Source organism: Nycticebus coucang, chromosome 22, assembly GCF_027406575.1.
Source record: "Nycticebus coucang isolate mNycCou1 chromosome 22, mNycCou1.pri, whole genome shotgun sequence".
Classification (NCBI taxonomy): Eukaryota; Metazoa; Chordata; class Mammalia; order Primates; family Lorisidae; genus Nycticebus; species Nycticebus coucang.
In genome coordinates, this window is record NC_069801.1 from 23180108 (window position 1) to 23204059 (window position 23952).

Genomic DNA, 23952 nt, shown 5'->3' on the forward strand with positions numbered 1-23952 from the left:
GGCATCTGTGCTCCTGCTGGGTGCAGCCCCGGCACAGGACAGGCAGAGAAGGCACAGGGGTGTCTTGTCTAGTGTACTGGAGGAGCTTGGGAGGAATTCTGCTAGCAGAGAGGAATGCAAGATCTATGTGGTGGCCATCAAGGAGGAAGTGCAGGGTGCTGCTGTGTAAACAGAGGGATCACAGCAGCCTCACCATTAATTGAGCACCTGCTGTATAAAAGGCAGGAGCACAATGGCTCAGAGGGACCGATAAAGAGTCACAACAGACCTAGGCTTGACTCTCAGATCCCCTTCTTAGTTACATGACTTGGGGGAAAGTCATTTAACTTCTTTGGATGTCTATTTTCTCATATACAGAATGGGAATAAAGATTCCCACCAATCTTATGGTAGGGCTGATGCAAAAGTCTATATGAGCTAATGTGTGCAAATCATTTAGCCCTATGCCTGGATTCACAGAATATAGTGAACCACCTTTTATGTGCCAGGAGTGTGCCATAAATTGATTCATCCCGTATCTTTTCAGTCTATTTACTGTTGATTTGCATAAAGGAAAATATGTAACATTTATAAAAGTCATGAAGTCATAATAATATAACAAGCATGGGTGAACTGAACTGGTGAATTAGAACATTCTCTCGGTCCTTCTCCCTATCTAAATCCTTGCCCTCCTCTTAGATGTAAATATTCCTCCGAAATTTGTGTTTATAATTTTTGTGTCTTTTGGGGGGAGATTTACGACATGTGCGCATATCCCCCAATAATGCATCATATAGTTTTGGTCATTTTCAAGCTGTATAAAAATGAAACCACATTCAGGGCGATGCCTGTGGCTCAGTGAGTAGGGCGCCAGCCCCATATACTGGAGGTGGCAGATTCAAACCCGGCCCTGGCCAAAAACTGCAAAAAGAAAAAAAAAAAAATGAAACCACATGCTACTGTTCAACCCGACGTCATGTTTCTAATATTTACCCATGTGGAGGTTTTGCTATAGTTTTTTATTTTCTCTGCTGTGTAGTTTTCTATCATACAACTGCATCCCAACTTACTTCTCCATTCTCCCATCCATGGACATTCAACTGGTTTCTAGTTTTCTTGTTATCACAAATGAGGCTGCTGTGAATATTCTTACGTGGATCTCTGGATGCACCTACATGTGAGGTTCTAGAAACAGACTTGCTGGATTGTGGAGAATGTGTATATGCAACTTAATAAGACAGTGCCAAGTTGCTTTCCATAGTGGCTTTTCCTGTTTTCACTTGTAGCAGCCGTGTGTCAGACTTTCTGTTGCTCTATTATAGCAAGATCAAAATTTGCCAGCCTTGTTCAGTGCTGCCAGACTAGTTTGTATAAAATGGTAATTCTCCATAGTGTTAATTTGCATTTCTCTGATTACTAATGAGGTGGAAGGTATTTTCAAGTCATTATTGGCCATTCAGGTCTCTTGTTCCACAAAATGCCTGTTCAAGTCTTTCACCTAATTTTCTATTGGGTTTTCTGTTCCTTTCTTAGTGGTTTTTAGGAGTTCTTTACATATTTAGGATAATAATCATTTGTCCCTTATGAATTGCAACTATCTTCTCCCCATTTGTGGCTCATTTTCCCGGGTTGTTTATAGGATCTTTGGACGAACAGAAGATTTTGATTTTCACGTAAATTCATCCGTCTTTTCCTTTGTGATTTCTGCTTTTTGTGTTTTCTTGAAGAATTCCTTCCCTACACAAGGTCATAAAGTAGTTGGACTTTTATTCTAAAACTTTTGACACTTTATATTTCCTATTTAAAACTTTATCTGCCTGGAATCAATTTGTGTGTGTGGTATGAATGAAAGATTTTATTTTTTCCACAGGAATAACCAACTGTCCCAGCATCGTTTGTTATAGTTCATGCTTTCACTACCGATTTGCAGGGCCACCGTCGTCAGATATCCCATTTCCACATGTTCGTGGATTGTTTTTATGGATCTCTGTTCTCTTTCATCATTCAATTTGGCGATTTCTGTGCCAGGCCCTAGTACCACGCTGTTCGGTTACTATAGCCATCTAAGTTTGAAGCGTTAAGCACTCCCAACTTTGTTCTTCATCAAGGAGGTCTTGCCTATTTTTTAAAAATTACCTTTCTTACACATGTTATTTATTTGTTTATTTTTTATTTATTTCTCATGTCACTCATGTCACTCTGGGTAGAGTGCCTTGGCATCAGAGCTCACAGTAACCTCAAACTCTTGGGCTCAAGTGATCCTCTTGCCTCAGCCTCCCGAGTAGCTGGGACTCCACGTGCCCAACACAACCATAGCCTACCCAGCTATTTTTAGAGATGGGGTCTCACTCTTGCTCAGGCTGGTCTCAAACTTCTGAGCTCAAACAATCCACCTACCTTGGCCTCCCTGAGTGTTAGGATTATAGGTTTGAGCCACCGTGCCCAGCCCTCTTACAGATTTTAGAATCATCTTTTTAAGTATCTTGAAATACTCTGTTGGATAGATTTGTAGTGAGTCTATAGATCAATTTAAGGAGAACTGACATCTTATAATATAAATTGTCTTTCCACCCATGAACATAATATATGGTATTCCATTTATTTAGGTCTTAAGTGTCTTTCAGTAATTTTCTTCATAAAATCTTCTATGTCTTTTATTAGTTGTAAATGGCACACTTATCAAATATTAACATTTCTCATTTTAGTAGAGAGAAATGCAATTGATTTTTGGTGTATATTGATCTTATAGTCATACTTCTTGATAAACTTCTTTATTAATTCTAATTTGTGTATAGAATCTTTCAGACTTTCTGAGTAGAGTCAGAGGATCTCCAAATACCAAGAGTTGCTTCTTCTTTTCCATTTCTTATCCTTTTTCCCCATGTTTTTCTGCATAGCACTGGTTGGGATGTCCAGGACTGTTGAATAGATGACTATAACAGGAATCCTTGTCTCGCTTTCCTGACCTCATAAGAAATGCTTCTAACATTTAAACACAGAAGGAAGTTTGCTGTGGGTTTTTGATAGAAATATTTTATCAGGTTAACAAAGTTCCCTTTAGGTTTTAGACTGCTAAGAAGTTTTGTTGGGGCAGGCACTTGTAGTCCCAGCTACGTGGGAGGCTGAGGCAAGAGAATTGCTTAAGCCCGAGAGTTTGAGGTTGCTTTGAGCTGTGACGCAACGGCACTCTACTGAGGGCAACAAAGTGAGACTCTGTCTCAAACAAGAAACAAACCAAAAAACCTTACCAAATGTTTTTTTCTGCAGTTGTGATGATTATATATTTTTCTTTTGTTAATGAGATGAGTGACATTTCTAGATTTTCTTTTCTTTTTTTCTTTAGAGACAGAGTCTCACTCTTGTCACCCTGGACAGAGTGCTGGGGCATCAGCCTAGCTCACAGCAACCTCAAACTCTTAGACTCAAGCAGTCCTCTTGCCTCAGCTTCCGAGTAGCTGGTACAGGTGCCCACCACAATGTCAGGCTAGTTTCTCTATTTTTAATAGAGTTGGGGTCTCACTCTTGCTTAGGCTGATCTTGAACTGAGCTCAGGCAATCCATCCGCGTTGGCCTCCGAGAGTGCTGTGATTACAGGAGTGAGCCATTGCACCTGGCCTAGATTTTCTTAATATGAAAATTATCCTTAAATTTCTGGAATAAATTCAACTTGATCATGATGTATTATATATTTTTATGTATTACTGGAGTTAGTATACTTATTGTTCAGGATTTTAAAGCTGTCTTCTTGAGTGATATTGACCTGTACTTTTTCTATTTTGTACTATCTCAAGTTTTTGACCTCAAGATTCTATTAATCTTCTAAAATGCATTCAGACCTCTTCTCTCTTTTTCCCTTATCAGGGAAGATTATATTAGATTACTCTTTGAAAGATTGATAGAATTTACCTGTGAAACAATTTTTTTCAGTCATTTTCTTTATGGAAGGATTTTAAACTACTAATTCAACTTATTTAATGGAGTAAATGGCTCTTCAGGCATTCTGTTATTTTTCCTTTTTAAGTCACTTTGGGCAAATTATGTCTATCTAGGAATTTGTTCATTTCATTTAAGTTTTCATATTCATTGATGTGGACTTAGGAAGTGTGTTCTCTTTGTGATCTGCCTCATTCAAATGTCACCATTTTATACCACTGCACCCTATTTGTTAGCTGTTATCAACCTGGCATCTTGCAAGTGAGGAAACAAGCTCAGAGGGAGGAAGTCACTTGTCCAGGTCAAATAGCCAGAAAGTGGCAGAGCCGGGATTTACCCACAAGTCTTTCTGCTTTGTAAACTGCTGTTTCTGCCTCATCGTGTTGTGCCTTGAGGCATGGGTAGGCTTTGAGCCTGCATGGATGAGGAGCAGTGTGTGGCAGTGCATGGCAGTTAGGAAAATGGAGAGAGGTCTCATGGGACCAAGGCCTCTGGTGTGTGAGGCAGAGTGGGGTCCTACCTTTACTGCTGAGTCCTGCGGAGAGATAGAGGCAGACACATGGGCTGAGCTCCCAGGGAACTCACTGACTAGAGAGACTGACCCAGGAAAGTCAGGACCAGGCTCATTGCCACATGGATGGTAGGGACAGTCAGGGCTGTCAGAGTTTTGGGGAGACATACCCTTGGCAGGTGTGGTCAGGCCTTTGAGAGGTGGGGAGGCAGGGGTATTGGGCATGGGAGGTGGTGTGATGGCTGGAAGCCCAAGGTGTGTCCAGGAGGCTTGGGCTGAGTCTGAGCACCTGCTCTTTCTCTGCCCTCCGTTCACTGATCTCGCTTTCATTTCCTCCTTTTCTTTTCCAAATAGTGAAGGCCAGATTCTTGTGGTTTAAAATGGAAAGCCGTATTCAGGCCAGGCGCGGAGGCTCATGCCTGTAATCCTAGTACTCTTGGAGGCTGGGGCAGGTGGATTGCTTCACCTGAGGAGTTTGAAACCAGCCTCTACTGAAAATAGAAAAACTAGCTGGGCATGGTGGTGCACACCTTTAGTCCCAGCTACTCAGGAGGCTGAGGCAAGTGGATCACAGCACTTTAGCCTGGAGCAACAAAAGAAAAGCCATGTTGATTTGGATGCATCTTTCATATGTAAATTTTAAATCAGGGACTTATCTCTATGGATAAATAGTGGCAGGCTGGTGTGAAGAAGCCAGCTGGGATGTTCCCAAGGTGTTGGCATGAGTCCCCATTGTCTCTGGGCTGCTGCCTGTCAGTCCTTCTGGGCCCTGTCCATCAGGAGCTGTTGACCCCTGTGGGTGCTAGTGGGCTCTGGCCAAATGTTTTGTCAAATAAATGCCAGGTTCTTCCATCCCACAAATGCCCCTTTATCAGGGGCGACGAAACAGAGAAAAGCAGGTGGATAGCAGGTTCCCAGAGTGAGGTAGAGTCGAGCCCAGGTCTGAACCCTAGTGCGGCCATTTCATAAGCAAGTAACTAAACCCTTCTGGGTCTCAGGTTCCTTATTTGTCCTAGAGACAATTGTGCCTGTGTCCTAGGGATAGATCTAGGAATTCAGTAATCACGCCTGGTGTCTGAGAGAACTCAGTATGTTACATGTAGTTACTGTTATTATAGGCTGTGTTTCTTTAGTGAAGTTATTTGCTAATTGCAAACAGTGAAGGAAAAATACAGGATGCTACCAGATTGTATAACTGGGGGCCTGTCTTCATCTAAGGGTGGTAGGAATTGGGGAAAGTGCCCATCCCTGAGGGAGGGGAGGATTCTTACTTCATATTTCCAGATAAGGAAACTAAGACCTAGAAGTGTCAAGGAACTTGAATCAGAATTCAAATTCAGGTTTGTCTGACTCCAAACCCAGTCAGTGTTCTTTTCTTTGGGCCTCAGCCCTCCCCATGAAACATCAGCTGTTCAGTGGTTGCTGGCGGAAGATGTCCCACAGCCATGATGGAGCTGAGAAGAACCTGGGAGAAGCCCTGGATGGAGATTCTCACCCTTCTTCCTCCCTCCCTCCTGGGAGCTGCTGCCTGTAGGCAAGCTTGTTCTTGGGTACAGGGGCAGGGATAGGAAGCATGTCTCAAACCTACAGGGGCAAGGAGAGTAGGGCCCTGTCTTCTCTGGGCCCAGGAACTGGAGGATCCTCTTGGGAACTTCATCATATGTCATCTTATCCTTTTCCAGGGGTCTTATTTATAGAGTATCCTGTGTTGTTCCTGGGCTTAGCTGTACGATGCCCAGGTTGGACTCTGGTTTGCCACCAAGATCTCAATCAGGTGGGAATTTTTGCTTGTCCTCAGTCATTGTGAGCTGACTGCACACCTATTCGTGGGGCAGTGTCAGGGCTGTCAGCCCCACAGGATCTCTGGGATGAACGTTTGATTCCCCACCACCCTCATTTGCCCCTTTGCCCACCTGGGCAGCTCTCTGTGGAGCTGTTGCTCCAATTTCCACAAAGAGTGCCGGGGCCCTTCTGTCTTACTGATTCTTTGAGTTCTCCAAACCAGTAGAAATCCTTCTGGGAAGCTTTGTACTTGTCTTGATGTGTGTTGTGCGTGATCCTTGGAATTGTCTTTGAAGCTGCCTTTCAGGTCCTTGACCAATGTTGTTCAACCTTTTTTGTCTCCTGGTACACTTGAACCTATAGTTAAACTTCTGCAGTACATTTAAATTGTGTTGATACCAAAAAGGAGTAAAAAGAAAAAAAAAAGAATCTATTTACTGTGCTTTGAACTTCTTTCAAAAATAATTTAATGAATGATCTTTAAAAATTTTCATGGCACACCTACGATCCTCACATGGCACACCAGTGTGCCGCAGCACACTGGTTGAAAATCACTGTCCTAAACCCAGGATTGTACAGTAGGACCAATACTCTTGTCAGCCAGCTGCCCTGGCTTTCTGGGACTTAGGGTGTTCTTCTCTTTCCTGGAAGTGACGAATGATGTCGACAGCTGCCGTCTGCAGGTTCTGGGTGCTTTATGCACATTATCATATTTAATATCCACACCATGATATTGGATAGGAGCAATTTTTACTTTCATCTGACATGTGAAAACAGAAGTTTGGAGAGGGTAAGTAGCATCCCCAAGGGCACATGCAGAGCTGGGATTTGATCTGTGGCTGACTCCAGGGCTTCTTTCTCAGTCTCCACATTAGGTCGTAGGTCGTGTTCCCCTGAGCGAACATAAAACAAACAAAAAAAAGCTCTCCCTGGTGAAAGATGCTTGTGAAACTTTGCTATTTCCACTCTTCTCTTGGAGAATTAAAATGCGCACAGCATATTGAAAGCCCCAAGAGATCTTATGGGAAAGACACCTATTTATTTTTTTAAACCAGAATTTCAGACTCCTTTAAAACATAGACTTCCCCCTCATCTTCTTTCTCTTCTTTTTAAGAGAATTTCACTTCATCTTCTTGGATACCCAGCATTTTCTAGAACACATTTTGGCAACCATTCCATTAGGCCAGTCTCCTCTCTTTGGACTTCAGTTTCCCCATCTGTAAAATTAAGGATTTGGGCATCTGGCACGATGGCATGACTGGTACCTGCCCCCCAGCTGTAAACAACAAGACATTTAGATGAAATATATGAAACACCTACTTTCATGGCTGGGTGCAGCAGCTCACTCCTATAATCCTAGCTCTCTGGGAGGCCTAGTTGGGTGGATTGCTTGAGTTCAGGAGTTTGAGATCAGCCTGAGCCAGAGTGAGACCCCATCTCTAAAAAAAAACTGATTGGGCATTGTGGCGGGCACCTATAGTACCAGCTACTTGGGAAGCTGAGGCAAGAGGATCGCTTGAGCCCAAGAACTATGAGGTTACTACGAACTATGAAGCTATGGCACTCTACTAAGGGTGACAAAGTGAGACTCTGTCTCCATTAAAAAAAAAAAAAAAATGACAACTGCTTTCAGACACTGAACTACAGGGAGCTCAGGACTGTTATTCCTGAGAGCAGAACTTCATAGAGGTCATTTTCAAACCATGGCACAGGATGGTGGAACCCAAGCATAAAGGGGCAGTCTCTCTGATTTGAATGGAATTTGGGGAAGTTGAACTCATCATATGTTCTATCCTAGCTGTCCTGTGTTCATTCTGCTGGTTAGTCAGGGAGTAGGAATTACAGGCCAGGCTTCCCCATGGAGGGTAATTTTGGCTGAGACCTTAAGGATGAGTATGAATTCACCAGGCATAAAGAGCAGGAGGGGGGAAGGGGAAGGCAGAGGGAACAGCATGTGTGAAGGCACAGTGAAGGGAGGGGACAGGCATCCAGGCCCTACTGAGAGCCCCCCGCCGCCAGCCCCCCAGCTCAGACCTGGGCAGAGAATGGCCATGAGAATGCAGAGGGCTGGACTTGAATAAGCCTCTTTTGCAGCCTCCGCCAGGACAGGAGGAGGGAGTTAAGTATAGTCACACACCATGTAACAACCTTTTGGTCAATGATGGACTGTGTATATGATGGACTGTGTATATGATGGACCCCTAAGATTATAATGGAGCTGAAAAATTCCTACTGCCAAGGGTGCTGTGGCTCATGCCTATAATCTCAGCCAAGGCGGGTGGATTGCCTGAGCTCATGTTTGAGACCAACCTGAGCAAGAGCAAGACCCCGTCTCTAAAAAATAGCCGGGCGCTTGGCAGGTGCCTGTAGTCCCAGCTTCGTGGGAGGCTGAGGCAAGAGAATCACTTGAGCCCAAGAGTTTGAGGTTGCTGTGAACTAAGATGCCACAGCACTCTAACAAGGGTGACCAAGTGAGACTTTGTCTCAAAAAAGAAGAAAAATTCCTATTGCTATAATTGTCGTAATGGTGTAGTTAGTACAAGGCATTACTCACATGTTTGTGGTGAGGCTGGTTAAACAAACCTACTGGGCTTCTAGTTATATACAACACTTTAACACATACAATTATGCATGGTACACAATACTTGATCATGATAATCACTGTTGCTGGTTTGTTTATTTACTACTCTATACTTTTTATCATTATTGAAAAGTGTACTACTATTTGCAAAAAAAAAAAAAAAGTTAACTGTAAAACACCCTGAGGCAGGTCCTTTAGCAGGAATTGGAGAAGGCTCTATGTGTGTTACTGTCCCTGAGGGACTTCTAGTGGGGCAACATCTGGGGGTGGAAGATAGGGATATTGAAGATCTTGACCCAGTGTAGGCCCAGGCTAACGTGTGTGCTTGTGTTTTAGTTTTCAATAAAAGTTTAAAAAGTAAAAAAAAAAAAACTATGAACAAATTCCTATGTACGCTGCACAGATCTTATTTTGAAGCAAAAAAACACAACGGGAACAAATACAATCGCACCGCCTCATGTGGCCCGTGGGCCGCAGTTTGAGGACCCCTGGCATATAGAATAAGGATAGAAAGAAAATATTTTGTACAGCTGTATAATGCATGTGTTTTTAGCTAAGTGTCATTATAAGAGTCAAAATGTTAAAAAAAAATGTTTATAAAGTAAACAAGTTATAATAAGCTAAGGTTAATTTATTATTGAAGAAAGAAAAAATGTTTTTTAATAGATTTAGTGAGTGTACAGTGTTTATAAAGTCTACGGTAGCGGACAGTGATGGCCCAGGCCCTCACATTCACTCACCACTCACTCACTGACTCACCCCGAGCAACTTCCAGTCCTGCAAGCTCCATTCACAGTAAGTTCCCTAAACAGGTGTACTATTTTTTTTTTTTTAATCTTTTATACTGTTTTTTTACTGTACCTTGTCTGGTTATGTTTAGATACACAAATATTCTCCACTGTGTTACAGTTGACTACAGTATTCAGTACAGTCACGTGTTGTACAGGCGTGTGGCCTAGAAGCATGAGGCTAGACCACACAACCTAGATTCATAGGAAGTGACCCATCTAGGTTTGTGTGAGAACGCTTTGTAATGTTCCCACAACCATGGGCTTACCTAACAACGTGTTTCTCAGAAGTCTTCCATCCCAGTCTTTAATCCACGCATGACTATTTAGTGAGTGGGAGTGAGTGTCCCAAGGTGAGTGTGACTGTTTCCCTAACTCCAGGACCTAATTTCTGGGACAAGAGTGGGATGTCCTTGGGAATGCTGACCAAACAGCTGGGGAGGGGGAAGTTTTCCTAACCGTGCCTAGGGCTCTGTGAATCTCCAACCTATCCCCATTGGCGGAAGACCCTGCATAGGCTGACAATGGAAATGCTGGCACAGGAGAAATGCTCCCATTCAGGTGCCTCTCCAGTTAATCTGCAGTGTGTGTGTGTGTGTGTGTGTGTGTGTGTGTGTGGAGGGGGGTGGGGGGGGAGCAGCAGCTGCTAAATTCTGGATTTGCTTGTCTTTGAATGGGGGTAATTGCTGAGAGTTGCCAATGTTCCAGATTGTTCCCTGGAAGAGGGGGAGAGAGGGGGCTGTCATGGGCTCTGCTGCATGCTACCCTCTTCCGGCAGCAGGGTGAAGACTCACCAGTGTGGCAGGGCCATGGGCCCTCAAGGGTCACCTGACTTGACTGCCAGTCTGGCCCCCAGATGCAAAGGGAGGGGGGTCACACAGGGTGGGCCCAGTTAGGCCATTTGGCTCCAGCAAACATCCCAGCATCCTCCCCCTTGGCTGCTCTCCCGCTTCCTCTGAGTCCAGTCTGGGGCTCTCCAGGCTGGGGCATGTGTGTCAGGACCATCTTTGTCTTTGTCTGACTGCAGGAGACCAGCGCAGTGGTGGAGTCACTGAGGCCAGCAGCCTCCTGGGAGGCTCTCCGCGGCGGCCGTGTGGCCGGAAGGGATCCCCGTACCACACTGGGCAGCTGCACCCCGCAGTGCGTGTGGCCGACCTCCTGCAGCACATCAACCAGATGAAGACGGCCGAGGGCTACGGCTTCAAGCAGGAGTATGAGGTGCACGCAGGGCCCCAGGCCAGCAGGACCCTGGCAGGCCGGGTGTGGCTCCTCTTCACTGTGCACTGACCCTGGCAGCCCTTACCCCAGCCCCTGTTGGATCCCTGGTTTGACAGTCCCTGCCACAACCTGGCCTTCTCTCTGTACCTTGACCTTGACCCCCATCCTGATTCAGACTGACCTGGTTTCTTACTGTCATGTTAACCCTGATTTGAAATCTGACTATTTAACCCTGATTGAAATCTGATTTGAAATCCAGTCTCTATCTGGATCCTAATCTTTATTCTGTCCCTGATCTGAGCCTGACGCCAACATTGATCTCCACCTAAACCTAGTCTGACATTGACCCTGACTCTCACCCTAAGCTCTCTTTCAATCCTGACTGAGATTCTGTCCTACTCCCATCTGCACTCTGATACTACCTATATCCAAATCTGAATCTGACCCACACCTTTTTACCTTTTGCAGCTCAGACCTGGACTTGACCTATTCTAAGCAGTCCCTTATTCCAAAATGCCTCTGAACTCTGACCCTCTTTGTTTTCTTTTCTTGTTTCCCTTCCCCAACACTCTTGGTCTTGAACCTGGTCCCTTGCTGATAAAGGGACACACAGTGACTTTATCTGAGGCCTCAAGTTCAGCCTTGAACCTGGTCTTTATTGAGGCCCCACCTCCACCCTGCCCACATCATCCCCATTGAGGGGAAGGGATCTTGTGAATGGCATCCCCTATCCCATTGACCACCACTTTCCCTTCTGGCAGAGCTTTTTTGAAGGCTGGGATGCCACAAAGAAGAAAGACAAGCTCAAGGGCAGCCGGCAGGAGCCGATGCCTGCCTGTGAGTTCTGGGGAAGGGCCCATGGTCTAGGGCAGACAATAGGTGGGGTAGGGAGGAATCAGGAAAGGGGAGCACAGCCAGAGTGAGCTCTGGGGAAGCCTCAGAGGTTGTGGAAGTGTTGGGCACCATTTACTGAGGGCCCACCATACGCCGAACACCGTGCTGAGTGTTACACCCATTATCTCACTTATTCCTCTCACAGTTACCTTGTGAAGTAGGTACTATTATAATCCCCACTTCACAGATAAGGAGGGTAAGACTCCTGCTCAAAGTCACACAGCTAATTGCCTGATGCCGGGTACATCCCAGCTGTTTGGGAGACTGAGGCAGGAGCATTGCTTGAGGCTATGAGTTTGAGTCTGCAGTGTGCTGTGATCATGCCACTGCATTCCAGCCTGGGTGACAGGGTGAGACCCCCATCTCTTAAACAAAAATTGCCTGAGCAGCATATGCTCTTGGCCTTCCTTGATTTCCGACTCTAACCCCTGGCCTGTCCTGCCTCCTGCAGTGTCCAGAGCCTACTGGTCCATCCTGAGCCTCTAGGCTTCCTGGCTGTCCTGCCTGTGTTCCACCCCTGGCCTCCAGGAAGACCTCCCCACCTGCCCCCACTCTGGGCTGCCCAGTTCAGCCCCTGTCCGCCTGCTCTGTGTTTACAGATGATCGGCACCGAGTGAAACTCCACCCGATGCTGGGAGACCCCAATGCCGACTACATTAATGCCAACTATATAGACGTGAGTGCCTTGCCCTGTCATTTCTGCAGATCTGGCCCTGTCCACTCCAGGCTCACTGTCCAAACAGGATGGAAACTTGTCAGGGGATAAATGGGGGTTCAGATGGGGCTGAGTTCTGAGTGCCTCTACCTCTTGCATTTGGTGCCAGGGAGCTCAGAGGAGGGGGAGGACAGAGTGGGTGGCAGCCTTTAGGAAGGCTTCCTGTAGCCTGGAGTTTTCTTGAGAGATGGGGGGCTTCAGTGAAACAGAACAAAGGGAAGACACAGACAGCTAGACCTACGGATGAGGAGGTATCCCCTCATGTGAGGGGCCAAGAGGCTTGAAGGGCGGGATTCTCCCAATTCACTGTGAGGCTGAAGAAGTAGACAGGAACTGGGTTGCGAGGGCCTTCAATGGCAGGCTCAGGAGTTGGGGCTTATTTTCTGGGGACACCAGGGAGTTGTGATAGTGTTTTGATTATGTTCAGAAGGGTGCTTTCAGAATAATAGTGCACATTTATTGAGAATGTACTGTGTGCCAAGCATTTTATACCTAATATCTCATTTTATATAATCCCTACAACCACTCTTCAAGGTAGTCAGCATCATGACCTCACTTTATAGGTGAGGCAACTGGGGCTCAGAGAGGTAAAGCTACTTGTCCTAGGTCACACAGCTAGTGAATAGTTAAAAAAAGGTTCAAACCTCAGCCTATCTGTGTGTCTCCAAAGCCTTTGCTGCTAACCATTAGTCTATTTCCACACCCACTGCAGCAGCTGGACCTGGGTGGATTGGAAGGAGGGCCCAAAGACAGGGCAGACAGCACGAGGCCTATGTTTGGATCTCAAGAAGAGGTGATGAGATTACTCCAGATGGAGGATGAGGGGCGAGACAGGTCAGGGCCCAGGGACCCTGGTCAGATTCCCCCTATCCCTGCAGCAGACCCAGTTTGGGAGAGGACCCATCTGATCATTTACGAAATATATTTTGAGCACTTTCTATGTGCCAGGCATTGTGCTGGGCACCAGGATGTGATACAGATGTGAACAAGACAGGCATGGCCCCTGCTTTCCTTGAACACTATACTAGTCAGGGAGAAAGATAAACATGTATGCGAATGAATAATTTCAGATTGGCTGGGGAAGCACAGGCCAGAAAAGAGGAGGTACATTCTCAGTGTCATACAGCAAGTTAGTGGCAGAGCCAGGGCTGGCATGGAGAGGAGAGGGAAGGAGAAGGGAGAAGCGTTACACAGGCTCGAGGTGCCAGGAGGATGCAGGTGCAGGTCTGGGAGCAGAGGTGGTCAGGGACTGGGAGGTGGTCTCTCCCTCTTCTTATCCTCCTCCTGGGGCCAGATGTGCTGCCCTGTGTCCTCCAGAATCCCTTACCTTCTCCCCCACCCGTCCTGTCCCTCGGCTGGGGTTAGGGCTGGGCCTGGGCTCACAGACTTGGGCAGCTTTGATGACAGAGGGCCTCTCCTCCGTCTAGTCAAGGTCCCAGTCGGCTTCTCTTGGGCCCCAGCAGGGACATGCCACCCACCCCCCTCTGGCCCAGACTGGCCTGGCCTGGCCTGCCGTCTCTGCTCTGCCTGCCCGCTCACATCGCCCATTCTGGCCACTCCTGTGCTCCGTCCACATCCATCTGCCTCTGGCCTAATATCTGTCTCTTTTGCTTTGTACTGTTCCCTCACTGGAATCATTAAGATTCGGATAAACCGTGAAGTAAGTATCTCTCTCCCCTCCTCCTTCTCCTCCTCTTCCTCCTGTCTGTCTGACTGGCTGTATCTCAGACTCTCTCACAGTCTCTGGCTGTCTGTCTCTTTCTGTCTCTGTCCTCCTTCCCCTCTACTTGTGTGCCCAGCACCAACCGTCCATTTCAGCAGCCCGGCCAGGGGTCCCCCAGGACTGAAGATTTGACAGTGTCCCTATTGTAAGCATTTCCCTCCCATCCACCACTACCTTGAGACCAGGCAGCAGTGTTGGAGTGCTTGCCATCAGCCCCTACTGTCTGTCACCCCTTAGCCCCACCATTCCCAATGAGTCCTCACTAAGAGGACCTGCAGGACCTTGGGACAGGTAGAGAGAAGGAGGCTGCCCCTGGTGGCCCTGTCTCTGTTGTTTAGGGGTCAAGGTCTTTGGACAGCCCTGGGTCAGTCCCCACTAAGACCAGGTTTCCTAATGTTCAAATCCTTTCATGATTAGTTTTCTTGAAACTCATCCCCAACCACTTTGCCCTCAATTTAGCTCTAATTCAAATTGTTTTGGGGGGAGCAGTTTGGGTATTCTGTTTTTAAAAATTGTGCCATCTTTTGGCCTTTTAAGAATTAAAAAAAAAATACCTTAATACATCAAGTGTTCTTCTAATTTGGTTTTTAATACATTTATAGTATTTCCATAGTATTTAATGACTGAGGGGATTATTTGCTATTATGTATGTGCCTTTTCTTATTTTATCTCCTCTTTCCTTTACAAAATATATTTCTTGCTTTTTTATGATTGCTCAAATACTGTGCATTATCAGATTTTCAGACAACATGGAGATGCTTAGGATATAAAGTGAAAGGTCCCCACAGTCAGGTCTCCTGGAATGACTGGTTAGCCCAGATGTACCCCTTATTTGAGAGTGCCTTCACAGTTGGTTTGTTAATTTCTCACATTTAAAGGGAATATTAGGCTCCCAAAATGCTGTGGATATGCTTGGCCTTTGTGGCCCATAAGAAAGCGATGGATACAGGTCATTGCACTTCTTAATAGCTCAATTTTCACAACAACCCACTTGCTCTCAAGTCCAACCCGTTTGGTTCGTTGTTGTCAGACTCTTAAGAATTACCCTGGGAAGACTTGGCTTAATACTTGGTCAAATGCCAGTTAATAGGAGTGCCACTGACTGAGCCCCTGCTGTGTGCCAGGCACTTAAGACACATCATTTTATCTTTACCACACTCTGTATGTTAGGGACCGTACTGACCTGCATTTGACAGGTGAAAAAAATTGAGGCTTGGAAAAGTTAAGTGACTTGCTTAGGGCCACACAGCTTTTAACTGACAGAACTGGGTCACAAACCCAGCCTTAGCCTTCAACCCTTACACTGGACTGTGGTTCTCACCCTCTGTGGGTGCACCAGGATGCCCTGGAGTCTTGCCTGTAGTGCAGGTGACAGTCCCCTGCTCTACCCAGTCAGGACCCAGTGAGGGCTCTGTGAGCACCTGGGACCTGCCCATGCCTCCTGGAGAGTGAGGGCCAGTGCTCTCCAGGCTGTTGTTAATGCAAGGCGATCTACTGGCCTTCCTTTAAAATCTGGTCATTTAAACTTTCTCTTTCTGTCCTTTACGTAATATAGTTGTGCAGTAATAAACAGACACATATTTTTAAAAAGTTAATATGCAGATATTGAAGGTTATTCACTCAAAAAATTTGTTTCAGGTAGGATTGTGTGACAGTCGTGTGCCCATTGTATGACACTTTCTCCAAAAAAATACCTCCAAACAACAGAAGAATAGGACACTAGAACGGAATAGAAATGTTTGTAATAGAGTTGAATTTTGGACCAACTGGTCCTTGGCAAATAGATTGGTTTTAATTGAGTTCTATTCCTCTAGTTTGAGCACTGGCACTGTGCTTGGCACTCAGGGCAGAGCTGAGGGAAGCAGGCAAGGCCCCTGATCTCATGTGGCCTTTTTAGGCAAACTGGTTTTAGGTGGGGCAGCCTGTTTCCAGCTTGACTAGCGCTGGTGATGGGAGGGGAGCCTGGCTGCACCTTTAATGGGCCTCCCATCCACCCTTGGCTCCTCCTCCTCAGACCCAGCTGCTTAGCGGCTCTGTTGAGGACTTGAAGCAGATATGACTACAGGAAGGAGTTAGGCCAGACCTAGAGAGGTTCCCAGTGGTGAGGGCTGAGAGTCTCTGGGAGGTTCTTCATTATTATCAGTAGTTTTGACTATGCTTTGCTGGTATTCATGGGAACAGTAGGTAGGCATACGACAGAATCAGAATCTCCGTGTGTGTCCCTTGCTGTTATCTTCTTACTGCCAAGGAGAGTGGAGGCCAACGGAGCTGGAGAGTGGTGGCTTCTCAGTATGTTTTGAGGTCTAGCAGTGTGGGCACCACCTGGGAGCTGTTTGGAAATGCACCATCCCAGGCCCTACCCTAGACCTTCTGAATCTGAATCTGCCTTTTAACAAGATCCCCAGGAGATTCATGTGTACACTGAAGGCTGAGAAGCATCCTGTTAGCACTCCGAGTCACACAGCTACTCCTTGGCAGAGCTGCAACAGAGACCGAGGTCTGTTTGACTCCAAGAGTGTTTTCTAACCCTACAGTCAATCGCCTTCCTCCCCAGCAGTTCTTGACATCCACTTGTATCCACTTGATCCATTTTTATCTTCACGGATATTCTTTAAGCTTTAAAATAGTAGTAGCAATAATAATAGTGGCTACTACTGATTAAGTGCAGACTTTGTGCTTGACACAGTGCCAAACGTTTATTTTATTTAATCCTCACAACAGCCCTAGGAGGGAAATACGTAGTTCAACATTTATGCTGTTTTATAGATGTGAAAATGGAGGCGTAAAAAAGTGAATGGATTTTTGCCTAAAGTGCACCCAGCTGACAAAAGGCAGAGCTGGAATTTGAACCCTAGCAGTTGCTGGGGAGCTATGTTGTGAACTTGATTCAGAGGGCCAACAGCGATGGTTTCCTGCAGTTCCCATTTCCATGTTGCCCATAGTGATGCCCTGGGTATCTGGTGGGCTCTTGCGCCCAGAAAGATGAGGCCTGTGGCAGGACCTCAAGGGTGGCTGTGGCCCTGGGGTGGAGCACAGGTGGGGCTGGATCCTCTCCTCAGCCCGAGGTCCCAGGGGATGGAGGATAAAGGAGCTCTTGGCCTGCTTGGTGGGAAATGGTGCAGGTAAAGTGCTTAGTACAGTATGTGATCATAACAGGGTCTCAAAAATTTACCATCGTTATTATTGACATTAAAGATTATTATCTAAGGGCCACGAGTGACCCTTGTGCTCATACACTTCCAACCTGAAGCCTTTATCTAGGCCTCCCAAGCTGAGTGGCCGAAGTGGTGGGGAGGGGGTGCTGTCCACTCTGGTTGCCCTGAGGATGACTGTGATAGTTGACAAGCTCTGGTTACCCCATGTTGGGGGTCATCCTAGGGCAGGGTTATCCTAGACTTTTTCCCCCAACAGTAGCCTGGTTGTAAGCAGATAACTCTCCCCACTTTATGGGTGGGGAGACCCTCTGGCCCGTGAAGGAGTCCTCTCCTCCCTAGGGCCTTACAGAAAAGGTGGGATTAAACCTAAGACACTAGTGTCTAGCTGCATTCTTCCTTCCTTGGAGATGGGAGAACAAGGTCACCCTGGTGGGGAGGCCATGGGGATGAGGGTGGGATAAGTCCCTGGAGGTGTGGGGGGTGCTGCTTCTGGGAGAAGAGAGCAAAGGAAGTCTGGGGAGTGAGGGGCTGCTCCCTGGGGTCTAACCATACTCTCTTCTCTTGTTCCAGGGTTACCACAGGTCAAACCACTTCATAGCCACCCAAGGTACCTGGCATCTCTGCTGCGTGTGCCCAGCGATGTGCTGGCGTCCCCTCTGCCTGCCTTTCTGCCTTCCCACTGCTCTGCCTGGCTCCTGCCTGCCTCCCATCTGCCTGCCTGTCTCTCTGTGTGCTTGTCTGCTTCCTGCTCGCTGGCTTGGCCCTTGGCCTCGGTCCCCCCTTTGTGTTAGTGTTCAGTCCTTTGATAGCTCCTTGTTCTGTCTGTTTTCAAGGTGGCATGTGCGCAAGGACTAGCCAGGCTCAGTCCTCATGGGTGTGGGTTGTATCCTGCAGTCTGGTGGCTGCCTGGGTTTGTGCCTCTTTTCCCTGACTGTCCATCCATCCGTCCCTCCTAGGGACTTGTGCTGTGGATTGAGGGTCTGGCCCTCCAGCTCTGGGTCCTATTCAGGGTGCCGGGGGCGTGCAGCCAGGCCCTCTCCTGATGGCCCACCCAGGGCCCTGCAGGCATGAGTGGGCTGTTGAGAGGTTTGTGTGGAGTGGTGGTGCTGGACAGTGGGTGTGCTGGCCCTGGGTGGAAACTTTGCCTCAGGGGCAGGCATACTCTGCATCCCCAGGGCCGAAGCCTGAGATGGTCTATGACTTCTGGCGCATGGTGTGGCAGGAGCACTGTTCCAGCATCGTCATGATCACCAAGCTGGTTGAGGTGGGCAGGGTAAGCGGGGCTGCGGGGTGGGCTGGGGGGCATGGAGGGCCAAAGGGGTAATGAAGAGCCCACTGAATCCTGCCTCGTGGGAACTGCAGGTGAAATGCTCCCGGTACTGGCCAGAGGACTCAGACATGTATGGGGACATCAAGATCACGCTGGTGAAGACGGAGACTCTAGCTGAATATGTCGTGCGCACCTTTGCCCTGGAGCGGGTGAGTCTCCCCGCAGAGGGTGCCTGAGAGGTAGACAGGAGCAGGAGGGGCAAGGAGGGTACCACTGCCAGCCCCAGCGAAGAAGCTACCCGGTCACTGTGCTGGGAGCACTGTGGAAGGTCAGGAAGGTGACTGTCTCTGCTGGTGACTCCGAGAGGAAGTTGAGACAGTGGAAACGATGACAGTAACTGCCAGGTGTTGGCTCCCACTCTGCACTGAGCTTGTTACCTGTGTTATTTCAATCCAGGAAGGTGCTGTGGATTAGGTGTCTACTGTCAGCCCATTTTACAGATAAAGAAAGTGAGGCTCCCAGTGGTTGTCATGTATAACAGGCCACATCATTAGTGACTGGCCGCTGAGCCCTGTCCATGATCCCATTTGATCTGCTCTGTAAAATCCTTGGAGGAAAGAGGGGTTTTCCCCTTTAAACCAGACCCAGGGAGTCAAAATGATCTCTGTTTACACAACAAGCTGGTGGCCAAAGTGGGTGTTTAATAGTATCAGGCAGACTAAGTCCTGTATGTTGTCTGTTTGTCTAACCCTGCAAAATGGCTTCTCTTCCTTGAGCCTTAGTTTTCTCAGTTGTACAATGGCACATTAATACCTCATCAATATAGTATTATTGGCATTAATTGAGATCATGTGATGAGGAGTTCATCACAGTGCTTGGTGCACAGCACGTGTCTGACAGACACTGCCCATTGCCAGTTGCTCTTATTGTTATTACTGTGTTCTCTGCAGAGAGGCTACTCTGCCCGGCACGAGGTCCGCCAGTTCCACTTCACAGCGTGGCCAGAGCATGGCGTCCCCTACCATGCCACAGGGCTGCTGGCTTTTATCCGGCGTGTGAAGGCCTCCACTCCACCTGACGCCGGGCCCATTGTCATCCACTGCAGGTGGGAGCACTGGGGTTCTCAAGGAGAAGAGGGCCAGTGGGGAGTTGGGCTCAGGGGGCATTGGTTCTGGGTTTATAGGAGGGCCCAGGCCTGGGCTTATCCTGCCCAGAGGCAGAGGACCAGAAGGAATGACCCTGGAAAGACCCTTTGTTCTTCGACTCTGAGGTTGGCACCTTCATGTGCCCCCTAAGACCCGTGAAGCCCCTTGACCCAGGTGCTGGGAGGTACTGGAGATAAGGAGGGAGGCGGTTTAGGGGTTGGCGAGGTACCAGGCACATCCGAGTTTGGCCTGCATCCACTGAACAGGTGTTTGTTGCCTTTGGCCCAGGGCTGGGAAGCCTTCACTTCTTTGCCAAACTCAGTGGGCCTTGCTCGCTCCTTGGCCTTCACACCCTTAGCAGACCCTGAGTGGCTCCTGTGACCCCAGCTGCCCTTCCGTTGTCTGCTCTGCTTCCTCCCTGGCTGCACATCTTTCTCTGGCCTCTTAAATGGGGGCCCAGAATCCTGTCTTCCCCACTCCACAGCCCTAGACCCTAACCGTCAGTTCTGTGGCTTTGGCAAGTCCAAAGTGTCCTGTCTGGACTCTTCCATTGGATTTTTACCAGCTCCCCAAATGCCACATGGCAGACTCCTCCCTGCGCTGCCACCCGTACCAGCTTTTCTTTGATTTCTTTAGGCCCCTGTAAGATACCGTCTTACTGAATATTAATCTAACTTTCTTGATACATAATACACTTAAAGCAAAGTGCACAAGTACTAAGTGTGGGACAGCCACATCTGCAGTGGCCATGTGGCAGAAGAGTGTTTTAATAAAAGCCTTCCCAAATTGCTCTGGGAGCTCCAAAGAATGACATGTGCCCAGAAGTGTTAGAAATGCTCCAGTGAGAATGTGAATGGGTAGGAGTGTGTAGAGTTTTGATGGATGTGCAGGAGATCTGGTGATACCCAGGAGGAAAGGATATTCCTGGATGTCCCTCTCCCCTAGCCCAAGTTACTAAGAGGCTTCGTCTCTGCAAACTCCCTGCCCTCACCATCCCTCTTCTCCATCCCAGCTCTGTCCTGTCACACTTCATGAGACTCCTCTATCCAGCCACCTGATCCCCGGCTGTTTCTTGCTGGGGGAGGGGAGGTCATCTCTGGATCCCCATCCCCTTTGTGGTATAGATACAGCCAGTCCTCCTCTCCTCTTCTTAGTCCCAGGCTCCCTCTGACGTGGCCTGGGGCTGCTTTTTCCCCAGCGCGGGCACTGGCCGCACAGGATGCTACATTGTCCTGGATGTGATGCTGGACATGGCAGAGTGTGAGGGCGTCGTGGACATTTACAACTGCGTGAAGACCCTCTGCTCCCGGCGTGTCAACATGATCCAGACTGAGGTGCAGGGACCTGGCCCTGTCCCCACCAGTCTCTCTAGGACAGGAGTCGCTCAGGAAGGAGTGCAGTGCTGGTGGAGTGTGTCCAAGCGCTCTTCCCTTCCCTAGGGTCCTTCCTAAACTTGGCTGCCAGCCTCTTAGGGTCTTCCCAAACTCAGCTCCACTGTGTTTTGTTGGGGGAGGTCAACAACAATGGGTTTTTTAGTCAAGACATTCCTGGGTTTGCATCCTCACTGGACATGTGACCTTGGGCTGTCCCCTCACCTCTCAGAGCCTCTCACAGGGACAAAATAGGAGATGAGTGAGCATGTCCATGGTGGTACATGGTTGGACTCCATCCCAGAGTACCTTACCTTGACCTTGAGCAGCTCTGCAGCTTCTAGTCCTCTCCTTATTCTTGTATTCTTATCTCCTATTCCAGGAGCAGTACATCTTCATTCATGATGCAATCCTGGAGGCCTGCCTGTGTGGGGAGACTACCATCCCTGTGAGTGAGTTTAGGGCCACCTACAAGGAGATGATCCGCATTGATCCTCAGAGTAATTCCTCCCAGCTGCGGGAAGAGTTCCAGGTGGGGAATGAGCGTGTGTATAGGTGTGGGGTGTGTGTTGTGAGGTCCTCAGCACTGTAGGAGTCATTGAGGACCCAGCAGGAGGGACCAGACGGAGACCACAGTTGGAGGGATGGGGTTGGGCTACAAGGAAGGACTTTGAGACAGTAGAGGAGATGGTGTATTCAAGTGGTTAAAAGCATAGGCTTTGAAGTCAGATAAACCTGGGTTCAAATCCTAGCTTACCTAGTTAAGAGCTGTGAGCATCTTTGAATAAGTCACTACCTCTCTAAGCTTTAGTTTTGTTACTCAGAGAAGAAAAATAGTTCCTATCTCCTTTGCACTGTTTGTATTCAACTCTTTTGGTTGTGAATGATTAAAAATCCAGCTCTTATAACTGAAAAGTCTGAGGAAGTTACAGCTTCAGTTGTGGCTGGATCCAGGGGCTCCAGTGATGATGCCAACACTTGGTCTGTCTCCGCTTTTGGTTCTGCTTTCCTATTTTTGGCTTCATTCTCAGACCTGCACTTGGCCCCCAGCAGTGCCAGGCTCACATTATCTCTACTGTCGGGAGACTCTGGAAAAGGAGACTTGCCATTCCCAACAGCCCCAGCAAGTCCTAGACTAGGCTCTCACTTGCCCATCCCTGAAGCAGTCACTGGGGCCAGCGGGAGCTCGCTCATGGCTCTGGCTTTGGTTGCATGCCTGCAAGGCCTGGTCTGTCACTGGCCAGGCAGAGACCTGAGACAGTCTTTTCACTCTAGGGTTCCTACAGGTGCTTAGTGGATGGCATATGCTGAGTGCCTGGTGCTCCAGAGCTGGCACAAGGTGATGCCACAGGAGATGCCGCCAGTGATTCCTGGAGGAGGGGGGTCGGGCTTTGGGTATCATGAGACTTAGGTTCCCCCGAGGGATCCCAAGAACAAGATACACTGAGACCCTGGAAACCTGGAGGCACCAGGTTGTCAGGCATGGGGGTGGAGGAGATGCCCCAGAGGCCCTGGCTTGATTTAGTGCCAGATGCTCAGGACTTCTATTCTGTTCAGACAGGCTGTGACCAAGGAAGGTGACCACCTCTGCCAGGTCCCTGGAGTCTGCTTTGTGGTGGGCATGGGGTTTTAGAGCTTGTATCAATGAAAGCATTGCCAAGCTAGTAACGATCCTCAATGTGCCCTGCGTGTGCCGGGCTGAGCTTGGTGTTTGTCATTGTTCCATTTTATCCTCCAAGCAGCCCTATGGAGCAGGCATATTACTTTCCCATTTTACAGTTGAAGAAACTGAGGCTAAGAGATACAGTAGATTGTCTAAGTTTACACAGGTGGTAAGAAAGCAGTCTGTAGTCTCCAGAGCTTTGGCCGGGGCCAAAGTGGCCTAGCAACAGGGAGCCTGGGTCCCTGCCCTCTCTCCTTTATCTCTGGATCTCAGTTTCTCCATCCATAAAGTGGGGTTCATAGCACAGCCTGTCCTCTTTCCTGGGTGTGATTCTTCACCCTCACTCCTACTTCCTGTAGACGCTGAACTCAGTCACACCGCCACTGGACGTGGAGGAGTGCAGCATCGCCCTGCTGCCCCGGAACCGTGACAAGAACCGCAGCATGGATGTCCTGCCTCCTGACCGCTGCCTGCCGTTCCTCATTTCCACGGATGGGGACCCCAACAACTACATCAACGCAGCTCTAACTGATGTGAGAGCTGGGAGATGGGGTGGGCTGGAAGACTTCCCCTCCTGGCAGCATCTGGGAGGGTCCAGGGGCCAAAGGAGCAGAACTGAGGGCTCAGGTGGGGGGCACCCTCTGCTCATTCTGGGGTACGGTCCCATGAGGTGACTCTCCTACTTCAGCAATCTTCCATTCATGGTGTTCAAGCCAGTGCTCCCCTGTTAGGTGTTACTTTCAGCCTGCATGGGGGTCTGAGTTGTGGAGTTCAGGCAGGGCTGTCGCCAGGATCAGGCCCAGCAGAGCCTGAGGTCGGTTGAGTGAATCAGGGGACTTTTTGGCTGGGGATCCCTCGGGGGTTTGGGGTTAGGACTTTGGACCTGATGTCTGGAGCCAGGGGAGCTTGTATTGAGGAGCTTGAGCTGGAAAATCTCCAGAACCTGGCCTGAGAGGGTGACTTTCCCCCTGGCCCCAGCTTGGCTATAGTCTGAGGGCTCAGGAGGGGTCTCTGCCTCCTTTGCTGGGTGTGACAAGCAGAGCAGGAGGTGGGTCCTGGTGCATTAGGGCCTGATGAATAAGACCATTCCTCCTCCATGCTGGAGCCAGAATAGGCAGGTGGAAATGAAAATGTTGTAGATAAAACAGGAGGGTGCTTTATTTATTTATTTATTTGTCATCCTTGGTAGGGTGCTGTGGCATCATAGCTCACAGCAACCTCAAACT

At 48.3% G+C, this 23952-nt stretch overlaps 1 protein-coding gene across 7 annotated transcripts in view; it reads left to right on the forward strand.

The window, feature by feature from the left end:
- PTPRU (protein tyrosine phosphatase receptor type U) overlaps nt 1-23952 on the forward strand; it is an 86953-nt gene that overhangs the window by 54630 nt on the left and 8371 nt on the right. For 2 of the 7 annotated variants that reach the window (XM_053576589.1, XM_053576593.1), the window contains 11 exons: nt 10601-10791; nt 11553-11628; nt 12285-12361; nt 14043-14060; nt 17849-17885; nt 18454-18551; nt 18641-18757; nt 19499-19653; nt 20892-21027; nt 21446-21595; nt 23086-23259. In XM_053576589.1, coding sequence (XP_053432564.1) covers nt 10601-10791; nt 11553-11628; nt 12285-12361; nt 14043-14060; nt 17849-17885; nt 18454-18551; nt 18641-18757; nt 19499-19653; nt 20892-21027; nt 21446-21595; nt 23086-23259 — 1229 coding nt within the window. The remainder of the gene's footprint in view (nt 1-10600; nt 10792-11552; nt 11629-12284; nt 12362-14042; nt 14061-17848; nt 17886-18453; nt 18552-18640; nt 18758-19498; nt 19654-20891; nt 21028-21445; nt 21596-23085; nt 23260-23952) is intronic. The other 5 variants (XM_053576591.1, XM_053576594.1, XM_053576592.1 and 2 more) reach the window with 3 other exon arrangements.